At 41.0% G+C, this 22,563-nt stretch overlaps 1 protein-coding gene across 3 annotated transcripts in view; it reads left to right on the top strand.

Annotated features, from left to right (window-relative positions):
- The first annotated feature begins 4,156 nt into the window (after positions 1–4,156).
- LOC120306179 (KH-type splicing regulatory protein) overlaps positions 4,157–22,563 on the top strand; it is a 31,674-nt gene continuing 13,267 nt past the window's right edge. Inside the window, exons 1-10 of one of the 3 annotated variants that reach the window (XM_039338891.1) lie at positions 4,158–4,451; positions 11,113–11,209; positions 12,319–12,357; positions 12,504–12,549; positions 13,120–13,169; positions 14,261–14,332; positions 17,690–17,747; positions 18,362–18,533; positions 18,696–18,794; positions 20,948–21,046. In XM_039338891.1, the coding sequence (XP_039194825.1) occupies positions 4,248–4,451; positions 11,113–11,209; positions 12,319–12,357; positions 12,504–12,549; positions 13,120–13,169; positions 14,261–14,332; positions 17,690–17,747; positions 18,362–18,533; positions 18,696–18,794; positions 20,948–21,046 (936 nt within the window). In that variant the 5' untranslated portion in view covers positions 4,158–4,247. Of the gene's footprint in view, positions 4,452–11,112; positions 11,210–12,318; positions 12,358–12,503; positions 12,550–13,119; positions 13,170–14,260; positions 14,333–17,689; positions 17,748–18,361; positions 18,534–18,695; positions 18,795–20,947; positions 21,047–22,563 lie in introns of all 3 variants that reach the window. The other 2 variants (XM_039338892.1, XM_039338893.1) reach the window with 2 other exon arrangements.

Below are 22,563 nucleotides of genomic sequence, written 5' to 3' on the forward strand. Positions count from 1 at the left end.
ATAAAAACACAATATAACTTAACAAGACAAACAATACAATAACATTCATCCAGGGGTCAGATTTTATAAACCCCAGGCCTGCCGGAAAAGCCAGGTCTTAAGCAGCTTGCGGAAAACCAACAGGGTGGGAGTGGTCCTAATCTCCGGGGCGAGCTGGTTCCAAGACGTGGGCACCATCACAGAGAAAGCCCTCCCCCGCAGCTCCGCTAAATGGCACTGCTTGGCCGACGGGACCTGAAGGAGGTCCAGCCTGTGGGATCTAACCGGACGAAGGGAACTATGAGGTAGTAGGCGGTCTCGTAAATAGCCGGCCCTGAGCCATATAGAGCTTTAAAGGTAATAACCAACACCTTGAATTGGACCCGGAGACCAAGAGGCAACCAGTGCAGCTCGCGGAGGATAGGTGTAACGTGGGTGTACCGAGGAACACCCGCTATCACTCGCGTGGCTGCATTCTGGACCAACTGTAGTCTCCGAATACTTTTCAAGGGTAGCCCCATGTAGAGCGCGTTGCAGTAGTCCAGACGTGAGGTGACAAGGGCATGAGTGACTGTAAGGAGAGCCTCCCGGTCCAGGTAGGGTCGCAACTGGTGCAACAGACGAACTTGTGCAAAGGTCCTCCCAGCCAAAGCCGTCAAATGATGTTCCAATTTCAGTTGTGGATCAAGGAGGACACCCAAGTTGTGAACCCGCTCCGAAGGGGGTATATTTTCCCCTGCTAGAGTCAGCACTGGACAGTTAACATGATCCTTGGGAGGCAACATCCAAAGCCACTCGGTCTTGTCAGGATTGAGCCTGAGTCTGTTAACCCCCATCCAGACCCTCACGGCTTCAAGGTAACGGCCCATCACATCAGCCGCTTCACTGAGAGAGCTCGGGGAAGAGATATACAGCTGGGTATCATCAGCATACTGATGAAACCTCACCCCGTGCTGTCTGATGATCTCGCCCAGCGGCTTCATGTAAATGTTAAATAGGACGGGGGAGAGGATTGACCCCTGCGGCACCCCGCATTCAAGGGGCCTCGGGGTTGACCTCTGCCCCCCCACCAGTACCGATTGCGACCGGCCAGAGAGGTAGGAGAACCACCGTAAAACGGTGCCTCCCACTCCCACCCCTCCAAGTCGTCGCAAAAGGATACCATGATCGATGGTATCAAAAGCCGCTGAGATGTCAAGTAGCACCAAGATAGAGGAATAACCCCTGTCTCGGGGCCGCCAGAGATCATGCATCAGTGTGACCAAAGCAGTTTCTGTGCTGAAGCCGGGCCTGAAGCCAGATTGAAAAGGGTCTAGGTAATCCGCTTCATCCAGAGACCGTCGGAGCTGGAGCGCCACCACTCTCTCTACAACCTTCCCCAAAAAGGGGAGATTGGAGACTGGACGGAAGTTATTTAAATCAGCCGGGACCAACCAGGAAGGACACGGGTCCAATAAACAAGTGGAGGCGCTCATTGCTCCCACCACTCTGTCAACATCCTCAGCGGTCACCGACTCAAATTCATCCCATAAAACTGCGCTAAGACCTGCCCCGGTCATCTCAGAAGGCCCTGCCCAATCGGAGTCTAGGTCTGTCCGAATCCGAGCGATTTTGTCTGATAGAAACTGCACAAATTCTTCCGCCCTACCCTGTAAGGGCTCCCCAGCTTCCCGAACGTTAAGTAGGGAACGGGTCACCCTAAACAGGGCGGCGGGGCGAGATTCTGCAGACGCAATGTGCAGAAAAATGTGAACATTTTGCCGCTCATATCGCCACTAAATAAGTCCTAATATAGGCTCTTAAAAGTGTCCGGTCGGGTTCGGAGTTACTAGCCCTCCAGTGTCGCTCTAGATGTCTATTATGACGCTTCATCTCCCGTAGCTCCTCGGTAAACCAAGGTGCCCTCTGGGATCCACAATCACGGAGAGGTCACAAAGGCACGATCCGGTCTAACGCCCCTGATGCCGCCTTATTCCAAGCAGCAACCAAGGACTCAGCCAGTTCGTGGAGGAGGGAATCAGGAAAACCCCCAAGCGCTATTCGGAACCCCTCCAGGTCCATTAAATGCCTGGGGCGGAACCACCTAATCGGTTCCGCCTCCCTGTGGTGGGGGAGTAAGACCGAGAAATCTAACCTCAACAGGAAGTGACAAGGGAGAAATAACTATACCCCTTAAATCGAAATCACGTCTCCACTGCCCCGAGAGGAATACCAAGTCGAGCATGTGTCTTCCCCTATGGGTCGGACCCTGAATTATCTGGGTCAGGTCCATGGTTGTCATGGAAGCCATGAACTCCTGAGCTGCACCGGAGGATTCGTTGAGTGACGGCAAATTGAAATCCCCCAGCACCATAAGCCTGGGGAATTCCACCGCCAACTTGGCTACCCCCTCCAGCAGCTCGGGCAGGGCTGTTGTCACATAGCTGGGAGGCAGGTATGTCAGCAACAAGCCCAACTGAACCCTTGAATCCAACCTCAAGAGAAGGGACTCACACCCAACAACCTCTGGGGCAGGGATCCTGCGAGGTCTCAAGGATTCTCGGACAAGAATCGCCACTCCCCCACCCCTTCCCTGGAATCGCGGTTGGTGCATTATCTGAAACCCGTCAGGCCACATCTCTGAGAGAGGAACACCTCCCTCTTGGCCCAGCCAGGTCTCGGTAATACATGCCAGGTCGGCCTCCTCATCCAGTATCAGGTCCCGGATGAGGGGAGCTTTATTAATAACCGACCTGGCATTAAGAAGCAGAAGGAGAAGAGTCCAAGGGGCCGGAACAAGTAATCGCTTTGACGAAGCGAGTCCTTGTTCCCCAAAGATGGCCCACCCCTTGGCTCCCGCCATATCTACCTCTTCCTACAACCGGGATGTTCCGGCCCACCTCCACCCCGGAAAACTCCCCACCCACCCCTTGTCTGAAATGATATAGATTCTCCTGCTTGAGCGGGGGAGGGGGGGAGAGGGGCGGGACTAGAAGACCGCCAAGGTCCCTTCAGCTCTATTCTGATTCATTTCAAAAGCCTTTAAGTCTCTATTTACCTATTCAGTTCTTTTTACCTATTCAGTTCTCTTTCGAAATGTTACACAAATGAGCGCGCAGATGCAACCGCAGCATTTTATCCTAAGTCAGCTCGACTCCCAGTGACTTCGTGCACCTTACGTGCCTGGCTGTAACTGGCACTCTTTCGATCTTTTCGCAAAAGGTAAGTAAGTTTGGAGTTGGACCAAAGGCCGTTCTCCTCGAGGTAACTTTTGGAGTAGTAGGGGTGGGGAAACAGAGACTCATTCGCCAAAGTTTCCACGAGCAGCCCTGGCCTTCGTTCTGCCATGACTTTTCAGCTTCGCCGCCTCCCAAGAAGCTCAAACAGCAACCTCCGCGGTCTACGGGCATCGCTCCTAAAAAGCGCCTCCTCTCCTTCCCTGCTTCAGTTTTCGAAGGGAGCGGGAATGTACTTCCTGTGATGCCTTTGGCCGAATGGCATGCCAATCGCAAGATGCCTCACAACCGCACTGAGTTCTCCGCCAATGGGTTTAGATCTCCGGGAAAATAAAGCGGAAGTGTACGTTCTGCTGCCTTCACTCGATGGTTGGCTACATCATGATTGGCTGCGCGTTTTCCTCGCTGTAGTTGTTGAAAGGACGAAACGCACGTTTCAGTTCTCCAACGGTCCCTTCGCAGACCTTTCAGTTGGTGGTGAGGAGTCTTTTAAGAGTTGTCGAACAGGAGTGATCCGCTTTTCCATCAATCCCGTCCTTCAACCTTCAGTCGGCTAGTGGAATTCCCCCCCCCCCCAACCGCAATATAGACTGGAACTGCCGATTGGTTATCTCCATTTGATAGCATTGACGTATACGCGGGTTTTCCAATTGGAGACTCGGGATTGAGGTATCGTCCTACTCCGATAGGTTCATCATGGACCACTCATTCCGCCTCTATCAATTTCCAATTGGTGTAGATCCTGCAAAGTGCCTCCTTCCTCTTTACAATTCGAGTAGCCTTCTGACACTCAAACTATAGATCCCGCCTCTCGTCGTTTCTGATAGATCGGGCGTCCAATCCGCCTGCTTCTCTTTATATTCAGTGACTTTTCTTCGCTGTCGTTCATCTCGATCTTGCGGGTGACTGGCTTTCACGGGAGGCGGGGATAATGGCGTGAAGTTCCGCCTTCTGTGCTCCCGGCGTGCAGTGCGTGCGTGCGAAGGGGGGGTAGAGTGTTCGGCCTGGTTCCCGCGTTGAGCCCTCGTTGCCGCCGCGTTCATTTCTGCCGCCATGTCGGACTATAGCACCGGCGGTCCTCCGCCACCTTCCGCTGGGCCGCCGGGCGCGGGTGGAGGAACCGGAGCTGCCGGGCCTCCCAATCAAGCCGGAGGAGGCAGCGCTGTCGGAACTGGACAGGCTGGGGGAGCGGCGGGTCCAGGACCCGGCGGGATCCGTAAGGACGCTTTCGCCGATGCTGTTCAGCGCGCCCGGCAGGTGAGGAGCTGAAGTGGATGGGAAGTGGAGACCCGATCGTGGGGGGGGGGAGGAGGAGGAGGAGGAGGGCAGTTGAGGGCAAAGGAGCACTGCATCCCTCCCCGGCTGCCCTGGAAAAGGCCTTGTGCTGTATGGAAGCTGGAGATCGGCCGCTCTGTGGGCCGTAGGCTGAGGTAGTCGACTCCTCTGAGGTGACAGAGTTCTGGACTGTGCCACTTAACACGCCGCGGAAAGGGGGGGAAGTGGCAGAAAGCAAAGAGCCTCGGGTGAGGAGTTAGTTTCTTCCTGAGGGAAGGTTACTTTAAAGGAAGTGGGAACCCGGCGCACGTGGGTCAGTTCTGACTTGAGAAACGAAGCCGGGAAATAGGAATAGAGAAGGCTTGTAAAAAGGTTTGTATTTCCCTCAGGTTAAAGTGAGGAGGTAACCGTCTTAATTTTTTATTATTATTATTTGCCAATCGAAAGTTAACACAGTGGTCCGCAAGTACCTCCTGATCTTTATTTCATGAAGGTTGGTTCTTGGGCTGTTTAGGCTAAATGGGCAGTACCCATAAGTACTCACGTGGCAGAAGACACCAATATTTTAAACTGCTTTTTGGTATTGGACCAATACCACTGGATTTTTAATATGTTAGGGCATTCTTAACATAATATATCCAGATATCAAAGTTCACTTTTAATGCTTTGGATCGCCCTTTAAAAATATCCACTGTGTACCCTGGAATTGTAATTTAGTACAGTACATGTTTGCCTGATGTATCCCATGTGTGCGTTAGAAAAGCATTAGAGAATGTTATCAATTTGGGAAGCAGAAGAATTGAAAAATTATTTGGATTTTTTTTTAAAAAAATGAGTAAATTAGGGAGAATTGTTTTACTTTCAAGTTTGCCCATTATGTCCTAATGGTCTCTTTGCGTCATGTGCTTTTTGCACAGAACAATAAAATATGAGTCTACCTGCAATCTAGATTACAGTTATACAATCCATTTTTCTAACTTTGAATTTCATAGCCTATTTTCAAGAAAGAAGGGTGGAGAAGTGTCTCAGTGCACGCCCAATATATATATATATATATATATATATATATATATATATATATATATATATATATGCAGGATTGAAGATAAGAAATTATATGAAGATTTTTGATGAATCAAATATTTGTGCCTTTTTTTGCTTCCTATAGGAGTGAAGGCAGTTGGAAACTTGTGATTTAATTGAATTATTTGATTTTTCATCCAAGTACAGCAAAGCTGCCTCAAATCAACATCTTAATTTGCTGAATTTGGATGCAATACAAACTAGCAGTTAAGACTTCTAATTTTCTATTTTTCACAAATATATTATTGCTTCTGTTGCTCTTGTAATAGTCTTTTATTTGTACATTTCTATCATTGAACTATTTTTTTTCTTAGCACACATTTGCAAGTAGAAAAGCTAGCACACTCGGGGGGGATGCTGTGTTGATTTTTTGTGTCTTGTTTATTGCATTGGGAAGATTGGATGGTTTTTCATTTTATTTACCCAAATTTTTTTAGCTTATTTGTGGAACATTGAAAAAGATCATTTCCACATGTAGCCTGAACTAAATCAGTTTATAATTTTACCTTAGCACTCCACATGTTTTTATCTTGTTCTGGTGCATCTATAGATCAACTAGCTTTTTAAGGCAAAGAAAAAAAACTGATGTTTTAAGGAAAATAGAAAGGAAACATAATGATTTTATAGAAACTGATTTATTTAAAACCAGTTTCATTCTTGAAATACCTATATGCTGAGGTTTCTTCTATTGTTGTATTAAGAGGTTTTTTCTGTACAATGACTTTTGAATCAAAATTCCCATCCTGGAGAATATTGTTACTAAACTGTTTGCTGTGCTGCTTGTTCTAAGAAGAAAGGAGAGCGACATTGTGAAGTATTTGAAGAATTATTTTATCCATTCATTTATCCACTCAATTTCTATAGCTACCCATCTCAACCAATGAATTTGTACATCTTACAATTCCCAAAGTATTAAAAACATCCAAAATAATTTTCTTGGCTGCTGTATGTATTTAATCAGTTAACAGTAAAGCCAAGAAACGGGATCTATAACACATTCAGAGCCCCTGGCTCAGGTATACAGCCAAGTTTCTAAAGCAGTGGTTCTCAACCTGTGGGTCGGGACCCCATTTGGGGTCGAACGACCATTTCACGGGGGTCACCAAACAAAGCTGTCCGCCATTTTTTTCCTCCTTTTCTTTGGCCATGCCCCTGGCACCCGGTGATGTATAAGTGGTTGGGGGTCACCACAACATGAGGAACTGTGTTATGGGGTCGCGGCATTAGAAAGGTTGAGAACCACTGTTCTAAAGCCTTATTAAAGACCAGCAGGGTTGGGGCTATTTTGGGGGGGGAGGGATATTCCACAGAGCAGGGACAACTGCAGAAAAGGCCTGTCTTCTAGTTCCCACCATCCAACACTCTGGCTGAGGAGATTTGCAGCATGCCCCAATCTGCTACATTGGGTTGGACAGGTAGAGACTCTTGGAAAAAAGTCCTTCAGGTAACCCAGTCCCAAGCCATATAGGGTTTTAAAGGTGACAACCAGCATCTTGAATTGCATCTGGAATCATACTGGTAACCAATGCAGCTCACATAATAGTATTACATCTTCTGTATATCTGGCATCGTTTATTACCTGTCTCATTTGAAGTTTCTGAATGTTCTTCAGGGGCAGCCCATATAGAAAATATTGCAGTAATCTAAACAAGAGGTTACAAAGGCATGAGTTGGGGTGAGCAGGGCTTCCTGGTCCAGGAATGCGTGTAACCGGCATACCACCTGAAGGTGTGCAGAGGCTTTCTTAATGATAGCTATCATCTATTTGCTCTTCAAGGAGTCTAGGGGGACCCAGATTACACATTGAGTCTGTCTCTGGTAATGCAACACACTTCTTGTCCCAGGAAGTTTCAAATGTCCATAGCCACTTAGTCTTGCTAGTGTTTCATCGGAGCCCAGTTGATCTCATCCTGTTCCCAGCAGCCTCTAGAGACTGGGATAGACACTTCCATAGTATTGACCAGAGAGCCTTAGTTGTTATTCAGGGAATACAGAATATGTGGAGATAGCTCACGATCATTACAGCCTATTGAAGAAATATTAGCCAGAGAGAGAAAAAATAGCTTGAGATCATCTGTGAAGTTCTATGTCAGTCACTGTTGCTTAGGGACTTACATAAATTATATGACTTTACATTTAGATAGAAAAATGATTGCCAATAATTTTTTAAATGAATGACAACTGGTTACTGTTTAACAAACTGGGTTGATCGTCTGAATTGATCTGCAAACTTTAAAAATTCTATCCTGAAAAAAATATTATATTGTTCAAGAGGGTAACATTTCTTCAATAAATTTAAAAAGTGGAATAAATTATCTTTTGAGGTAAATGAGATATGAACCATTCAGAACTGTTGAAGATTGATTAGCTTGCCTACCATTGTATAATAAAATGTAGGGGGGGAAGCCTATTCTTAATGTTACTGGTACAATATTACTATTTACTCATTTCTTAAGAATGTGGGCATTTAATATCAAATAGACTATCATGCCGTATGCCATTGTTTTCTTTAAAAGGATAGAAGCACTTTATTCCAGGATTACAGTACAATTAATGAGATGGCAAAAATTGCCCAGATAGAGCAGTAAAAATGGAGTCACTCATCAGTTATTTCATTCATTTACTTAATTTCTTTGCTGCTCATCTCACCACAAGATTATGATTGGATATCGCCAAAAAACCAAAATGTAATCATTTGAATGTCTGTCTTCCAGCACTTTTAAAAAAAAGTAAGGTGCAGAATAAAACACGAAGCATTTTAATTATTTGAAGTTGGAGTTTCTTTAGCAAAGAGGAAATGACTTGTGTTTTAGAAATCTCTGCAACTAGATATCGATTATATCCTGACTTAATTGAATTTCAAGAAGACATTGAAATTAATTGCAAACTAGCTGGTTGTGCCATATTGCTCATGGCAATGAAAAAACTAATCTGAACTCCTTAGGCATTTATAATAGATGTTTTCAGTATCTGTAGATGCCAATCTAATGTGTTCAATTAATGCATAAACATTTGGACATTGGTTTTGAATATACCATTGCAATAATTCTAGAATTATCTCTGTCTGATAATCTTTAGGAAATATAAGATTTAGGTTTTTGTAATTTCTTTCTTGAAGAAGAAATTGTTCATTATTTTTCGGAATTTGCATTCCTACTACCAATTTTCCCTTTTCTGTCTGTGTATGACTTACTAGATTTCATTCTGCTAAGGTAGAAAATCAGTGCAATTTATTTCTTCTTTGTCCAACTTCCTTATTTCAGACTCTGCCCTCTAAGTATCCTTTGTTCAGTTTACTTTTTTCATTACAACAGCCTTTCTTAGTTAAGAATTCAACATAGTCTGGTCTTTATTTTGTGCTTACTGCTATTTTTAAGATTATAGTGAAGTCAGGAATATGGTACCAGTAGTCATTTTCAAATTTGGCGTTTAAAGTGTCAAAATCTAGTATACCTTCCCAAAAAGAATACTTTTATGAAATTTTATGAGCCACTAACTAGGCTCATTCCTCGCAATGTGCTGTAAATTTAATTTAAATAATTGCTGAAGAAGATTCTGTAAACATTATGTATAGTAAAGCATTATTTTTCCTCCCATAATCTTAGTATGTATTATTTTATATGGAGAGAAAGTTAGAATTTTATTGTTTAGGTTTAGGAGCACTATTTAATATTTTTCAGTATTAAAATTAGAATAATTGTAGTGTGTGTGTGTGTGTGTGTGTGTGTGTATGTATGTATGTGTGTGTGTTTTCTGAGGTTTTTGCGGGTGTTTGTATGTAGGTCTTTGGTTATTTGGGTTTTCTCCTGCGTAAAATTAAGTGCCAAGACACTTCCAATTTTTACGCAGGAGAAAACCCGAATAACCAAAGACATACACACACACACACATACACACATACACACAAAGTCACTGGAACTAATACGGTTACTGTTCAGTTGATGGTTATGGATATTTCATGGATTTCTTTCTCATGATGTCTTAATTGACAAACCATCATAGACTGTTAATATTCTATCATCCTGATATTTTTATTTGTTGATTTTCATTGTCCTTATTGAGAAGTCAGTCATGAATCTCCCATCTCTATGTTAGTTAGTAGAACAACATACAGTTAGCAGTTACGTTCATAATTCTACATTTGAGTTGTCCATTTTTTACAAAATGTCTTTAACATGTTTTGGAATCAGGTATAAGTTTAAAAATTAGATTTTTTTTAAAAAAATTGCCCGTTAATAGGGATAGATAGATAGATAGATAGATAGATAGATAGATAGATAGATAGATAGAATGATTTCAGATTCACTAATATCAGTGTAATAAATAAAAAAATAAATGTCTTTAACATCTCAGTGCCTTTAAAGATCAAAGATAACCTCTGTCAATACAGCCTAGAAAGAACAAGGCAATCTTTGTAAATCACACACAATTGGACACTTTGCTGGTAAAACATAGTGATTCTCATCTATTTCAAATGAAGTCATTTTGGCAAAAAAAAAAAAAATACCCATCCCAGAAGAGCTGAGAGGCAGAAATCTATATAGTAAATTTCCATAGTGGACATTATTGATATTTATTGTAATTACTTCAATAAAACATGAAAAAAGCAGGAACATCTCAAGAGATCTGCTCTAGGAACCTTCCTGATTTTAATCATGCATTCTGTTCCTATAATTGGCCAACCAAATGCCTTAATGTTTCTAATATCAGTATACAATAAAGTGCCATACTGTACTATAAAAGTGTTGAGAGTCTTACATCCTCAGTCTGTTTTATGAACAGTCTGAATTTCCACTATTCCTTTTCCTTCTATCTGAAAAATTCTTAGTTTTTTTCGTTATCTTTCTCCTGCCATTCTGAATTTCATTTGCTTAGCTCAATAAAACCCCACGATATTCTCAACCATGGGGTCCTTTTAATACCTTCCTTAGAAACTACTACTTTTCCCTTTCAAAAAATATGGCTGCAGTGTTGGATGGGCTCAGGCCATTCACTCTGCCAATACAGTAGAATTTACTGATCTTTTCTTCAAGAATGACGGGACCTTACCTTCTTTTCACCTCTTTGGTTTCTGTGTAGCAGTGTTAAAGCTATTAAGATGATAGCAGCTGCAACTGACCAAAATTGGGAAGAGGAAACCTGGAGGCAGGAATGGATCTAAGTAAGAGGGTGTCTGTAGGAAAATTTTCCCTGCTGTAAGGTCAAATAAGTGGGGAGGAGAAAAACAGAGAGAGGTTCTGGCCTAACAACTAAGAATGTCTGATGCGAGTCAATGTGTAAAATGTTGCTGCCCAGTTAAATTTCTAACTGTATTAGAAGGGCCATGTAAAGTATATACTTTACGGTAAGAATTTAAAGCTTAAATTGATGTGTCAAGTTTTTTCAGCTTAATTTGTTTAAGCCCCTTTGTATTTTATTCAGTAAATAGATTTGGATTATATTTTTAATTACTTCAAGTTTCTTGTGTTTCAAACACTTTTGTAATAACAGTTTTATTTTTAATTCTTTCTGTGGCTTACAGCTTATTCTGTTGTAATCATATTGTCAATTTTACTTTTAGATAGCAGCAAAAATTGGGGGTGATTCAGCCACAACTGTGAATAATACTACACCTGATTTTGGATTTGGTGGTCAGAAGAGACAACTAGAAGATGGAGGTACTGTGTGCCTACTCTGAGTAGATCCAAGTCAAGGGCAACGTCTGTTGAAGTTGGTAGCTACTAATTTAAATAAACATAATCCTTACTTCATAGCAGTAATTGGGACCAGAATTGCTCTCTTTAAGTGATGCAGTCATACAGCGTGAAGTTGGGTGACCATACCCTTAGCAACAGAAATACCAGCACTTCTGGTTGCCATTAAGCAAATCACTGTGAGTCCTTAAACAAGACATCGTGTGATTGCCATTTGCAACCTCCTGCCAGCTTTCCCGTTGACTCTGTTTATAGAAAGCAATCAAAGAAAGTTGCAGATGGCAATCCCAACTGTGGGGACATTGCAATCTACTTAAGTACAAAGACCAGTTGTAAGTACCACTTATTCATTGCCATCAATGGTCACTGGAGTAGTGTCATTAAGCAAGATCACCTGTAATTTGATCCCTTCCTTTAAACAGTTAACTCAGCCTCACATACCACTAGAGACACAGTTAAAAGGATATGGGGATGTCCATATAAATTGTGCAGCAGATTTAGGCAAAGATTTCATAAAAATCGATGGAGGGTGGCTTGACAAATACAACTAGTCCTCAAGACTGCTTGTTTAATGATGGTTCAAAGATATGGCAGCCTCAGAAAGAGTCATTTACAACTTATTCTCACACTTGCAATCATCGCACCATTGCACATCCACACATAATATTCCAAATGGAAAAGGTGCAGAGGAACTGATGCAAGGACATGTTCAAAGCCACGACTCGCTGTTTCAACCAGCCAAAGTGAGGTTGTTGGCTCCTTATGACCGTCTACATAGGAATGCTTTATTCTTGATGATACATTAGCCTATTTTCTCAGACATAAGAAAACATAGATCGCATCAAGGACTTGGTTTTTGAGCAGGGACATCCCCTTCCAGCCTCATCTCCTGAAACATCTCGACTGATGGAGGTTAATTTCTGTCCATTTCCTTATCTCTGGTTGATAAGTCATGTGAATGCTAACAGCCTCCAGAATGGATTTTCTTGAAGCTTCATTTTGAATAGCAGAATAGAAAGGAGGTTATCCTAATTTATATCCATTTTCTTTTCTTCGTTTTTGTTTTTTAATAGATCAGCCAGAAAGCAAAAAAATGGCTCCCCAGCCAGAACGTAAGTACCATGTATTTTCTTTTAATTGTTAGGGAAAGATCTGTATTAATTACATACAAAGACATATTCTAATATAATAGAGTTTCCAATACTTGACTTACATCTTTCTTTTTAGAATGTAATCAGACTCTTCCTTTCCTTTTCAGCCATGCCTCCACCACCTCAGCTTGGACCGATCCATCCTCCCTCAAGGTAACTTAGTTAAGGGCCTTTTTTTTCTTTCTTCATCAGTATTTGAGCTGAAATGGTTAAACCAATATTCAGGGTTGAGATTGTGGGTTCAGATTACCTCTGAGGGGGTAGCAGTTCCTTGCCCTAAAGAGAGAAGGCTGTTTTGTTAGGTGGAGATCAGCATCCAGATTAGTGAGAGACGTGAATTCCAGGCACATGGATGCCTTGTTAGGTAGTGAAGCGTTGTGCTCTTTGGCCATGACAGAGTATTACAAGTTTTTGTGTAGCTTCAGTTTCATAGCTTTTGTTTCTGAAACTTGTCTGAAGATCCTTGTTTGCAAATGCTGCTGGAGTGGTCTCTGGGCCACTTCGTTGCTCATGAGTCCTGCCAGGCAGTGCCGGTGCATTTTGCACCGGCACATGTTGATTTCCACAAAGCGGTGCTTAATTGTTCAGCCACCTTCCTTTCTGCTCTTTTGGGAGGAGGAAAGCTCTCCTTTTTTTGTTTCTTGATGGATGCTGGTGAACCCCAGATCCATTTCTATAACTCTCCCACTCCTTACTTTAAGCTGCTGACCGTTTTCCTTGCAGGTCTACAGTGACTGAAGAGTACAGAGTACCTGATGGCATGGTGGGACTCAGTGAGTATTAGACAGGGAGCAGAGAAACCTGCTGTTGCCATAGTTGAAAGACTGCTACTTCACCTTTACTAACCAGTGCTGCTTTGGCTTCTCGATGCCAGTTGGCTGAGCTTCCTACAGGGAAGGCTCAGACAGGTTTGTTTCTTTGTAGCCCTATTTGTGTGGGGGTTTTTGAGAGATGACAGGCATTTGCGTTTCTTTGTATGCTGCTCAGAACTATGTGGAAGATTGCTCCAGCAATGCCGGGTGGGTATTCTGTTCTACAAAGTCTCAGCAAGTTTACATTCGTTAAATGGCGAGGGCTGGATTCTAAGGAGAACTTGAGGTAGATGTCATGTAAGCATTTCCCATCATAGCAGGAATGGGGGGGAGGGGTTGCTGTTAATCAACAGTACAGATTCACTCTGGGCACTCAGGTTAGGAGTGCAAAAGGTATTCAGAATTCCTTGTTGGATTGCTTGTGGCTTTGGCTTTGGCTTCATCAACTTTCTGTGAGTGATTATGGTTCCCTTTTGCCAGAAGGAATGGTGGCTGCAAAACACTGCCTGAAGTTGAGTTTTAACTAAGCAAGGGAGAATTGATTCCCAATAGGTAATTTGTTCCAATGCCCTAGCTTTAAATTGGCCTGGCATTCACGCTCTGAAAGCTAGAGTTTGTCTGAATGGGTGCTGAGGTATTTTGGGGTTATTGTAATTTATCTTTTTTCTATGGCCTCTGAGACCTTTATTTCAATTCCTCTTGTTTGAATTGGGCATTTAGGAGAAGCACTTATCCTTCTTTATTCCTTCTGTAAATGGTGAATTGAAGGAATCTTGAAATAATGCTCATTCAACTACTTTTTCATGCACACAATGCAATCAAGTTTAACTGCTAATGCAGTTTGTACAGTGAAAAAGTTATATACTTAATTAAAATAGAAATATATTTACACTGGGTTTGTCTTTTTCTGCTTTTCCAATATGTCCGAAAGCTCTTTCCTATTTCTTCTGAGGAAGGATGAAAAAAGTGTTATATTTAAACCTACCTGCTAGAAGATAAAATTTCTACTTTTATCTCAAGATTTTCTCAGCATTATTCTCCTTGCTTTACAGTCATAGGAAGAGGTGGAGAGCAGATTAACAAAATACAGCAGGACTCTGGATGCAAAGTACAGATCTCACCAGGTAGGCGTGAAATTGTAGAGCAGAGTATGAGGTGGATTTGGTTAGCACTTTCTGATATAGAGTTACAAGTGCAGAGAGATTAATCTTATCCTTTAGCTCTGTTGGTATCTCATTCCCACAGTCAAAAAAAGGATTTGCAGCTGCAGGTTTTATGAAACACGGAGAAAGTGTTTCCTCTAAGTCTCGTTCATGATAATAACATTTCAAATCAGTCATGAACACTGATGATGTAAATTTCTGAAGACTTGTTTCCAAAAACTGGCATGTACAATCATGTGCACATAATTAATCAGCAGCATCATGCAAATAAATCAAATTTTAGTGTCAAAAACAGCATAAGGAAAGAGGGGTCAATTAAAAAGCATAGAAAGTACATCAAAGGATAAAAAATATTTAAAGAGCAAACCTCTAAAAGGAGGGGAAGAAGCATTAGATGGGTGTAAGGGAGCATAAAGATTAATGTGTGGCAAACTAAATCTATCCCAATACAGAGCATTCTAGAATGAAAAACTAGATGTTCATTAAGACTAGTTTATGGCAGATGTTAAGCGTTGCTATGCAGAATTTGGCAATATTATATATTGTAGCAAGGTTAGTATCTGAGAGCAGCTGGGAGATAGAGAATTGTTCTATGAGGCATGGATTTTGATGCAAAAACGGAGAGATGAGCCTAGTGGAAATATTTCTGTAGATTCTGTGTGGAGTCACAAGCATTGTCTCTCCAGATAGAGAATCTTCCTGTATCAGTCTTCATGACAGCTTAGGGGAGGACATTGTATCATAAATACCTTCCGGTGGTTAAGTACTTTAAGGTTAGTTACGTATGTCATAGGGGAGGCAGAGTATCTGTTGGATTCACTGACAATAAAGGTTGGAGGCCTGGCTAGATCCAGTTGCTACATGTTGTTTAATGGGTGCTTTAGCCTGATCATATCCCATGCGGAGTAGAAAACCTGGAGAGAAGGCCAAGGATGAGATTTTAGTTGCCACTATCTTTTTCCATGTGGACTGAAAGTCATCCCTCATAGTTAATGAGACATGGGGAGGGAGTTTGAGTCAGTACTTGAGTATGGTTACCCACACTCTCTAGCTTCCACTTTCGTGAGGCTTGTCTCCAATCTCAGGATAATGTTAGAGACACATTTTGGGACTTGAAGAATCATTCTTAGAAATTTGGATTTAGCAAGTCCTAGTGGTAAAAAATTGGAAAGGGACCCAGCTGGGTACCATAAAAAGTTGCACTATTCACTTTGGCTTTGAATAATTTGAGTATTGCAGGAATATAGTGTCCACCTCTGGTCTTGAGGGATTTTAGGATGGCAGATAAGCTTCTGTGTGCATTTTCAGAAATGTAGTCTCCATGAAGTTTCCTCCTGTTGGCAGTATGAAGGTGTACTCTAGGTATTTGAAACAGGACACCTATTCAGTCTTGTGACCATCTATCTTCCAGGAATTTGCCTTTTTGCAAATGCCATTGGGTTTTCTGATAATTGAATTCTAGCTAGTCTTTCTTAAAATACTGTGTTAGTGCTCTTAGTGCTTTTTTAAGGCCAGAAAAACAAACAGCACCACTTGCCTGCTACTATTTAAAACCACTGTGGTTTTTCCCAGAATTATGCAGCTGCTGTGTGATTCTGAGAAAAGATATGGTTGCTTTGAAAAATTGCAGAAACGGTGCAATGTTCACATTCCCTCACTATTCTGACTTCAAAGCAATTTTGGGGAATCAGGTCCAAAGTATTGCACAGTTCTAATAAATAGCAACATAGCTTGTAAAAAACACAATTATTAACCTAGTTTGTTCTTGAAGTTTCAAGTAGTAACATTAAGCAGTCATTCTATCTTGTCTCTTCGATTTTCATGAGAAAATACAATACTTTCATCTGAGTTTTAAGACATCTCAAAAGCTTGTTTCTTATCATTTGTCATTTTTGCTAAACTGCATAGAGAATAAGTCACGATATGGTTAAACATAATGTAACATAAGCATACATTTGTTCCTTTCCAAGTTTATACTTGAAGATGGAGAGGTGTAATGAGTAAAGCTGTTGATAGTTTGAAGCTATGGTGAGCAACCATTCACTGGATTGAGGCCACAGTTGTACTTTTCCTTTGGCCTGTCAGAGAGTGTTAGTGGGTCGAGCAATGATCTAATAGTATCTCTGACTGGAACTCAACCATGGAACTCATCAAATGAGTTTGGATCGGGAAGTAAATGTAATCATTAGGGCCAGATAATGTGGGTTTTTTTGGTGTCATGGGAGAGCTTCAGATAATTGGGAAATTACACCTGTTTGTCACTAAACATAACTGGTGCAGTTTCAGGGGCCTACAGAGAGAATATTCTGAGGCTGCCCAGAGGCTGTGGAACGTCCTTGTTTGAAAGATTGAGAAAGTGTTGTTATTTGCCAGTCTTGTCTGTACTGGAAAGCTAGGCAATCCTTCACTGGAAGACAGCAGGGAATTCCAGTGTTAGTAATATAACTGGTACTCTGGTAGTCCTGAGGATTACATGTTCACGTATTGCCAGGAGCAGGACATCTTTGGATGGCAGAAAGTTGTACTTAGTATTTGGAAAAAAGGAACTGAGGTCTCCAAAATGGGAGGAGCCTATCTCAGATGTGGGAATGGCTGGGTTTTGGAGGCCATGGTTAATTGTGATAAGCCTATTTTTATTTCTCAAGGATCACTTGAGTCTTGGAGTCATAGAGATTGTACTGCCTTGTGCTAATTTATGGTTTGCTCATTCATAGTTGGTTGCCTAAACCATTTGGAATATTCACACGTGCCATGGTTTACAAACTGTGATAATGAACCATGATTTCTGTTTCCACATCATTGCTAAACCAAAATCAGTTACATTATGGCTTATCATGCTGTATAAATCCATAAGGGAAAATATTGTCGAAATGGAAGCACACTTGCAGTATTCTTACATAGCACAGCTAAAAAGCCTTAGTACAGCCTTAAATACTGTTCTGTTCTTGGATCACTTGTCAAGTTGACTTTTATGTAGGTTGGCTGTCATGTTGATGCATACATAAACATGGGAACCACTATGTCTTCTATTCCTTTCAGCCAATCAAATTCACAGAAGTCTGGTCTTGTGTAACCTGTGAACTGCCTGTAATTATGCAGTAGATTTTTCAGCTGTTAAGAATCCTACATTTTCTATCTGAGTGCTATTTCCTTTTAACACCCTGTTTGTAAAGAGTGCAAGCTGTGTTTTATAGACCTATCCAACTATCCTAGCTCCTTTTGATAATACATGATTGAAGAAAGACATTCTTTGGGAAAATGTATTGATATGGAAAGAAGTTGACAACAGCCTTCTGATGGCTTTTCTTTCCCTTACAGACAGTGGAGGACTACCAGAACGAAGTGTCTCTCTGACTGGATCACCAGAATCTGTGCAGTGAGTAGTTTTTAGTCTTTGTCAGTGTTTTCAGGAAGATCAGAGGCATCTCTTTTATTGCAAAAGTTGTTTTGCTTCATGCTGTTTTGGCGGAGGGGAGGGTTATGCCAACTTCTATTTGAACTGACCCAGTTTTATGTTTCTCTTGCTTTTTTAACAATTCAGGAATTTGTTTTGTAAACAGATGGTGTGTTTTTAATTAAAATGGTTGCCTTTCAGGATGAAGACACTAATAATTTGGGCATGCAATACCTAAAAGGCACAAGTGGCTCCTGACTTTGGTCTTGCATATAGAGAAGCATTTTACTTAACACAGATGTTTTGCTAGGCTGGCATGGGACTAAAATCTTCATTGAATATTACAGTTATAGCACATCTGTTCTTGCTTAAAGAAGCAGAAATAAAACTGAAATAAATGTAGTATGTAAATTCAAAAATAAAAATGATTGCAAAAATAAAGTGATTGTGTTTGCAATTGGAATAAATTCTGATTTGTAGATTTTTCAGGCTAGAAAGTATTGCTGGGAATTTCATTTCAAATCTTTGTCATCAAAGAGGAAATGTTGAGAATCTTGTAACTTGCCATCATTCAGAGTTGACTCTTCTTTTTGTAGAAAGGCAAAGATGATGCTTGATGATATTGTATCTCGAGGGCGTGGTGGTCCACCCGGTCAGTTCCATGATAATGCCAATGGGCAGAATGGTACAGTACAGGAAATCATGATCCCAGCTGGGAAAGCAGGCCTGGTGATTGGCAAAGGAGGAGAGACCATTAAACAGTTACAGGTGAGATTTAAGTGTTACTATCACCCATATCATCATTGACATCATTTTCTCCTCTTCCCCCTCCTCTACTGATGGCTTGGTTTAAGTTATATATAAGGAAGCGTTTACAGGAATTTTAGATAGCTATGCAACTCTTTTGATTCCTTGTTCTTGTTAATGTAGGAGCGGGCTGGAGTGAAAATGATTCTAATTCAAGACGGTTCACAAAACACAAATGTAGACAAGCCTCTTCGAATAATTGGTGACCCGTACAAAGTGCAGGTAAGGCCGACTCTTTATCTTGCTTATTGATTTCATCCTTTTGGGTTTGGGTGGGGTTGAGAGTAATTTAATTTTCCCTTTACAGAGATGGACTTACAGTAGTTCACTGTATCACTATTCTTTTTGATTAAAAGACTACAATTCAACATTGCCAGTTAGAGTTTTCTATTATATTTGATTTAGAAAAGAATGATTATTCAGTTCAGTTATAATGGGAAGCTATGGCTCTCTAGCCAGAAAGTGCAGTGAAAAGGGAAGGTCTTTGGTTCACAAATATCTTTGTTTTACTTTCTCAAGATATGACAACTTTTTTGTTTTAATTTTATTTCATTAAGATGTATTTTATTAGCGGGACTGAGAACAGTTTGCCCTCCAGTTTTGAGCCTTCCAAGAGCAAATCAGATTTTTTTTTTCCTACTGATCGCCCTCTAAAAAGGCAGGGATCTCCAATATCATAGCAATGATCAAAGGCAGAATCCTCTTTTCAGAGCTTCCCCATGGTTCAATTTGTTTGCAACAGAAGCAAGGAGTACCCTTTCTATATTGTAGCTGGCAGATGAAATTAGCCTCCTTCCTATACATCACAATTGCTACTAAGAATTGAAGTTGTTTTTTTACAGTTTAACTTTTTTTAAAATGCAGTCTGATAAAAGCCAAAGAGAATTTATCCCAAGATGTTTTTTTCACGAGGCAACTGGACTCTCTTGTTTTTCTTCGAAGACATTTTGCTTCTTCAGCTTCTTGGATGAGGAGTGAAACGTCTTTAAAGAAAAACAAGAAAGTCCAGTTGCCTTGTGAAAAAGCATCTGTGGGATAACTATGACCTGGATGACTGAGAATCTCCATAGGCCAAAAGAGCTTCCATCTTTATTAATACATTAGCTTGAGTTTATAGGTGGCATATGTAGCAGAGCCAGAGTCAGTATCAAAATTGTAAAAGAAGTTAATGCTTTAGCTACAGCTTTACAATATTAGGTTAATTTACTTAATGTTTTCATTCTAATTCTATTGAATTACATGATGAATTGTCTTCTTAAAAGTTTATTTATTTATTTATCAAATTTGTACACCATACATCTTTCCTAAATGACTGTACGGTTTACAAACAACATCATAAAATAATATAAAAACATGATTAAAAGCCCAGTCAAAAGAGAGTTAAAACAAGATTAAAATTTACAGTTTTAACTTCTTAAATTTAAATTTTCAGTTAAAGTTCAAGTTGTTTCTTCTTTGACCATTGCAATTTTCACACTACATTCATAGTGCTCTCTGAATTTGAATGCTCTCTTAAACCCCTTCTTATGAACATATGGCTTTATTCTGGGTCAGATAAGTAGTATTTGTAATTAATTTCTCTTCCTGTTGATGGTGACTTACTAAAGCAGTGGTTCTCAACCTGTGGGTTGGGACCCCATTTGGGGTCGAGCGATCATTTCATGGGGGTCGCCAAACAACGCAGTCCGCCATTTTTTTCCCCTTAGCTGTGCTACTCCCTTTTATTCTATTGGCTTTTGAAAGCCAGTAGAATAGACTCTCTTGAATAGAGTCTAATTCTATTGGCTTTCAAAAGCCAATAGGAATTGTCCAGGCTGTCTCTGCCCTGCTGAGCCCGCCAAAAGTCCCATTCTGCAAACGGTGCTGCACTAGTTGAGTAGTCCTCGACTTACGACTGGTTGAGTAGTCCTCGACTTACGACCAGTTGGGGGTCGCGGCATTAAAAAGGTTGAGAACCACTGCACTAAAGGCTTTGACTGGATCTCTTCTCCTTGTTTCGAGGAAATTCTAACAGTCCTTCTTCAGTGGAGGGTTCAGAGATTGAATCTTGGTCTGCACCAACCTATAACTCCCTCCTTTTCCATAAAGCTTACCTCGCCTTTTAAAAACACTCCCTGGTTTGTTCAAGCCTAAACCTCTGTCCTTGCCCTCCATTTTGTTCCTTCTTGTTTCTCCAATTCATAAGATCACTGAAAAATCTTCTCTGCCAGTGTTATCCACAGCTGTACTCTACCAATGATCTGGAATTGCTCAGTTTCCCTGATAACACTCAGAGAAAGGCTTTCTTCATTGGAAATTCTAACATTTTTTTAAGGTGAAATGTTCTGTGGTGTGTTTCAAATTATCTCAAAATGAATGCTAATTTTTCTTTTCAGCAAGCCTGTGAAATGGTAATGGACATCTTACGAGAGAGAGACCAGGGAGGCTTTGGCGATCGGAATGAATATGGCTCAAGGATTGGTGGAGGAATAGATGTGAGAACATTTTTGATACTTCGCTGTGGATAATGGAAAAAACAGTTTCAATTGGGCATTAATCCGTCTTCCAAGCAACAATCTTATTTCATTTATTTACTGGGGTTTTTTTTTATTATGGTATCTATACTTTGGAACAGCTCCCTTGGAAGTAAAACCAGCCCTTCCATTTCAGAAGTTGGTGGGTACGGAGCTTTCCCTGAGGGTATTTAGTGATTGATAGGTCATCACCTGCATTTATTACTTTTAATCGGATAATGTTCAGTGTGCTTTTTATATATAAAAGTTCATATTATATATATATATATATATAAGTTCATATATATATATATATATATATATATATATATATATATATGTGTGTGTGTGTGTGTGTGTTCATATTAATATATATATATATGTTCATAATATATATATATATATAATATATATATATATATATATATATACACACACACATACATACATACATGTATGTATGTATGTATGTCTATGTTTTTGGTTATTCGGGTTTTCTCCCGCGTCAAATTGGAAGTGTCTTGGCGACGTTTCGATGAAGTCTCGTTCGTCATCTTCAGGCTGGTGTTTTCGGCTTCGTGCTTCTAGGAGCACGAAGCCGAAAACACCAGCCTAAAGATACAAATGAAACTTCATCGAAACGTCGCCAGACACTTCCATTGACGCGGGAGAAAACCCGAATAACCAAAGACCTACATACAAACCCGCGAAAGCCTCAGAGATATATATATATATATATATATATATATATATATATATATATATATATATATATATATTTCAGGGTTTGTATGTAGGTCTTTGGTTGTTCGGGTTTTCTCCCGCGTAAAATTGGAAGTGTCTTGGCGACGTTTCGACGAAGTCCCATTCGTCATCTTCAGGCTGGTGTTTTCAGCTTCGTGCTTCGAGCAGCAATGTGTGGTCTTAGCTGTTTCTTCCTTTTAACTGCCAGTGGGGGTATGAACTGATTGGGTGGGAGCTTGGCTGTGTTCTGATTGGGTGGAGGTGTGTTCTGAATGGTTAGGGGCTGGCTGTGCTCTGATGCTGGGGGTTGGCTGATTGGCTGGGGGAGTGTTCTGTTTGGTTGTGCTCAGGTTAGTCTGAGTTGCAGAGGGGTTTAAGATTTTGGGCTGCCTTGCTATTTTTTGGCTTCGCGTTTGTGGTCGTGCCTCATTTTCATGGAGGGTGTCAGTTTGCTTCATGTATGGATTGGAGGGCTTTAAAGTGGCTAATGATGCAGCTCTGGTCTGGCTTCTGGTTTGTGGTCGTGCCTCATCATCGGTGTGGCTTTGGGTTTGCTTTTTGCGTGGATGTGTGGTGGTGACATCCTGTGTGGTTTTTGTGAGTGTGGGTCTGGTATCATTTTTTGTGTTAGGGAGTCGTTTGTCAATAAGGGCGGGTTTCCAAATGGCTGGTAGGCGGGAGGTATCATCTCGCTTGTTCATGCTGTGTGGGCGTTTTTCTATCTCGATGGCTTCTCTGATTATTCTGTTATTAAA

The sequence above is a fragment of the Crotalus tigris genome, unplaced genomic scaffold (genome assembly GCF_016545835.1).
Source record: "Crotalus tigris isolate CLP2741 ecotype Arizona unplaced genomic scaffold, ASM1654583v1 scf7180000017723.350638, whole genome shotgun sequence".
Lineage (NCBI taxonomy): Eukaryota > Metazoa > Chordata > Lepidosauria > Squamata > Viperidae > Crotalus > Crotalus tigris.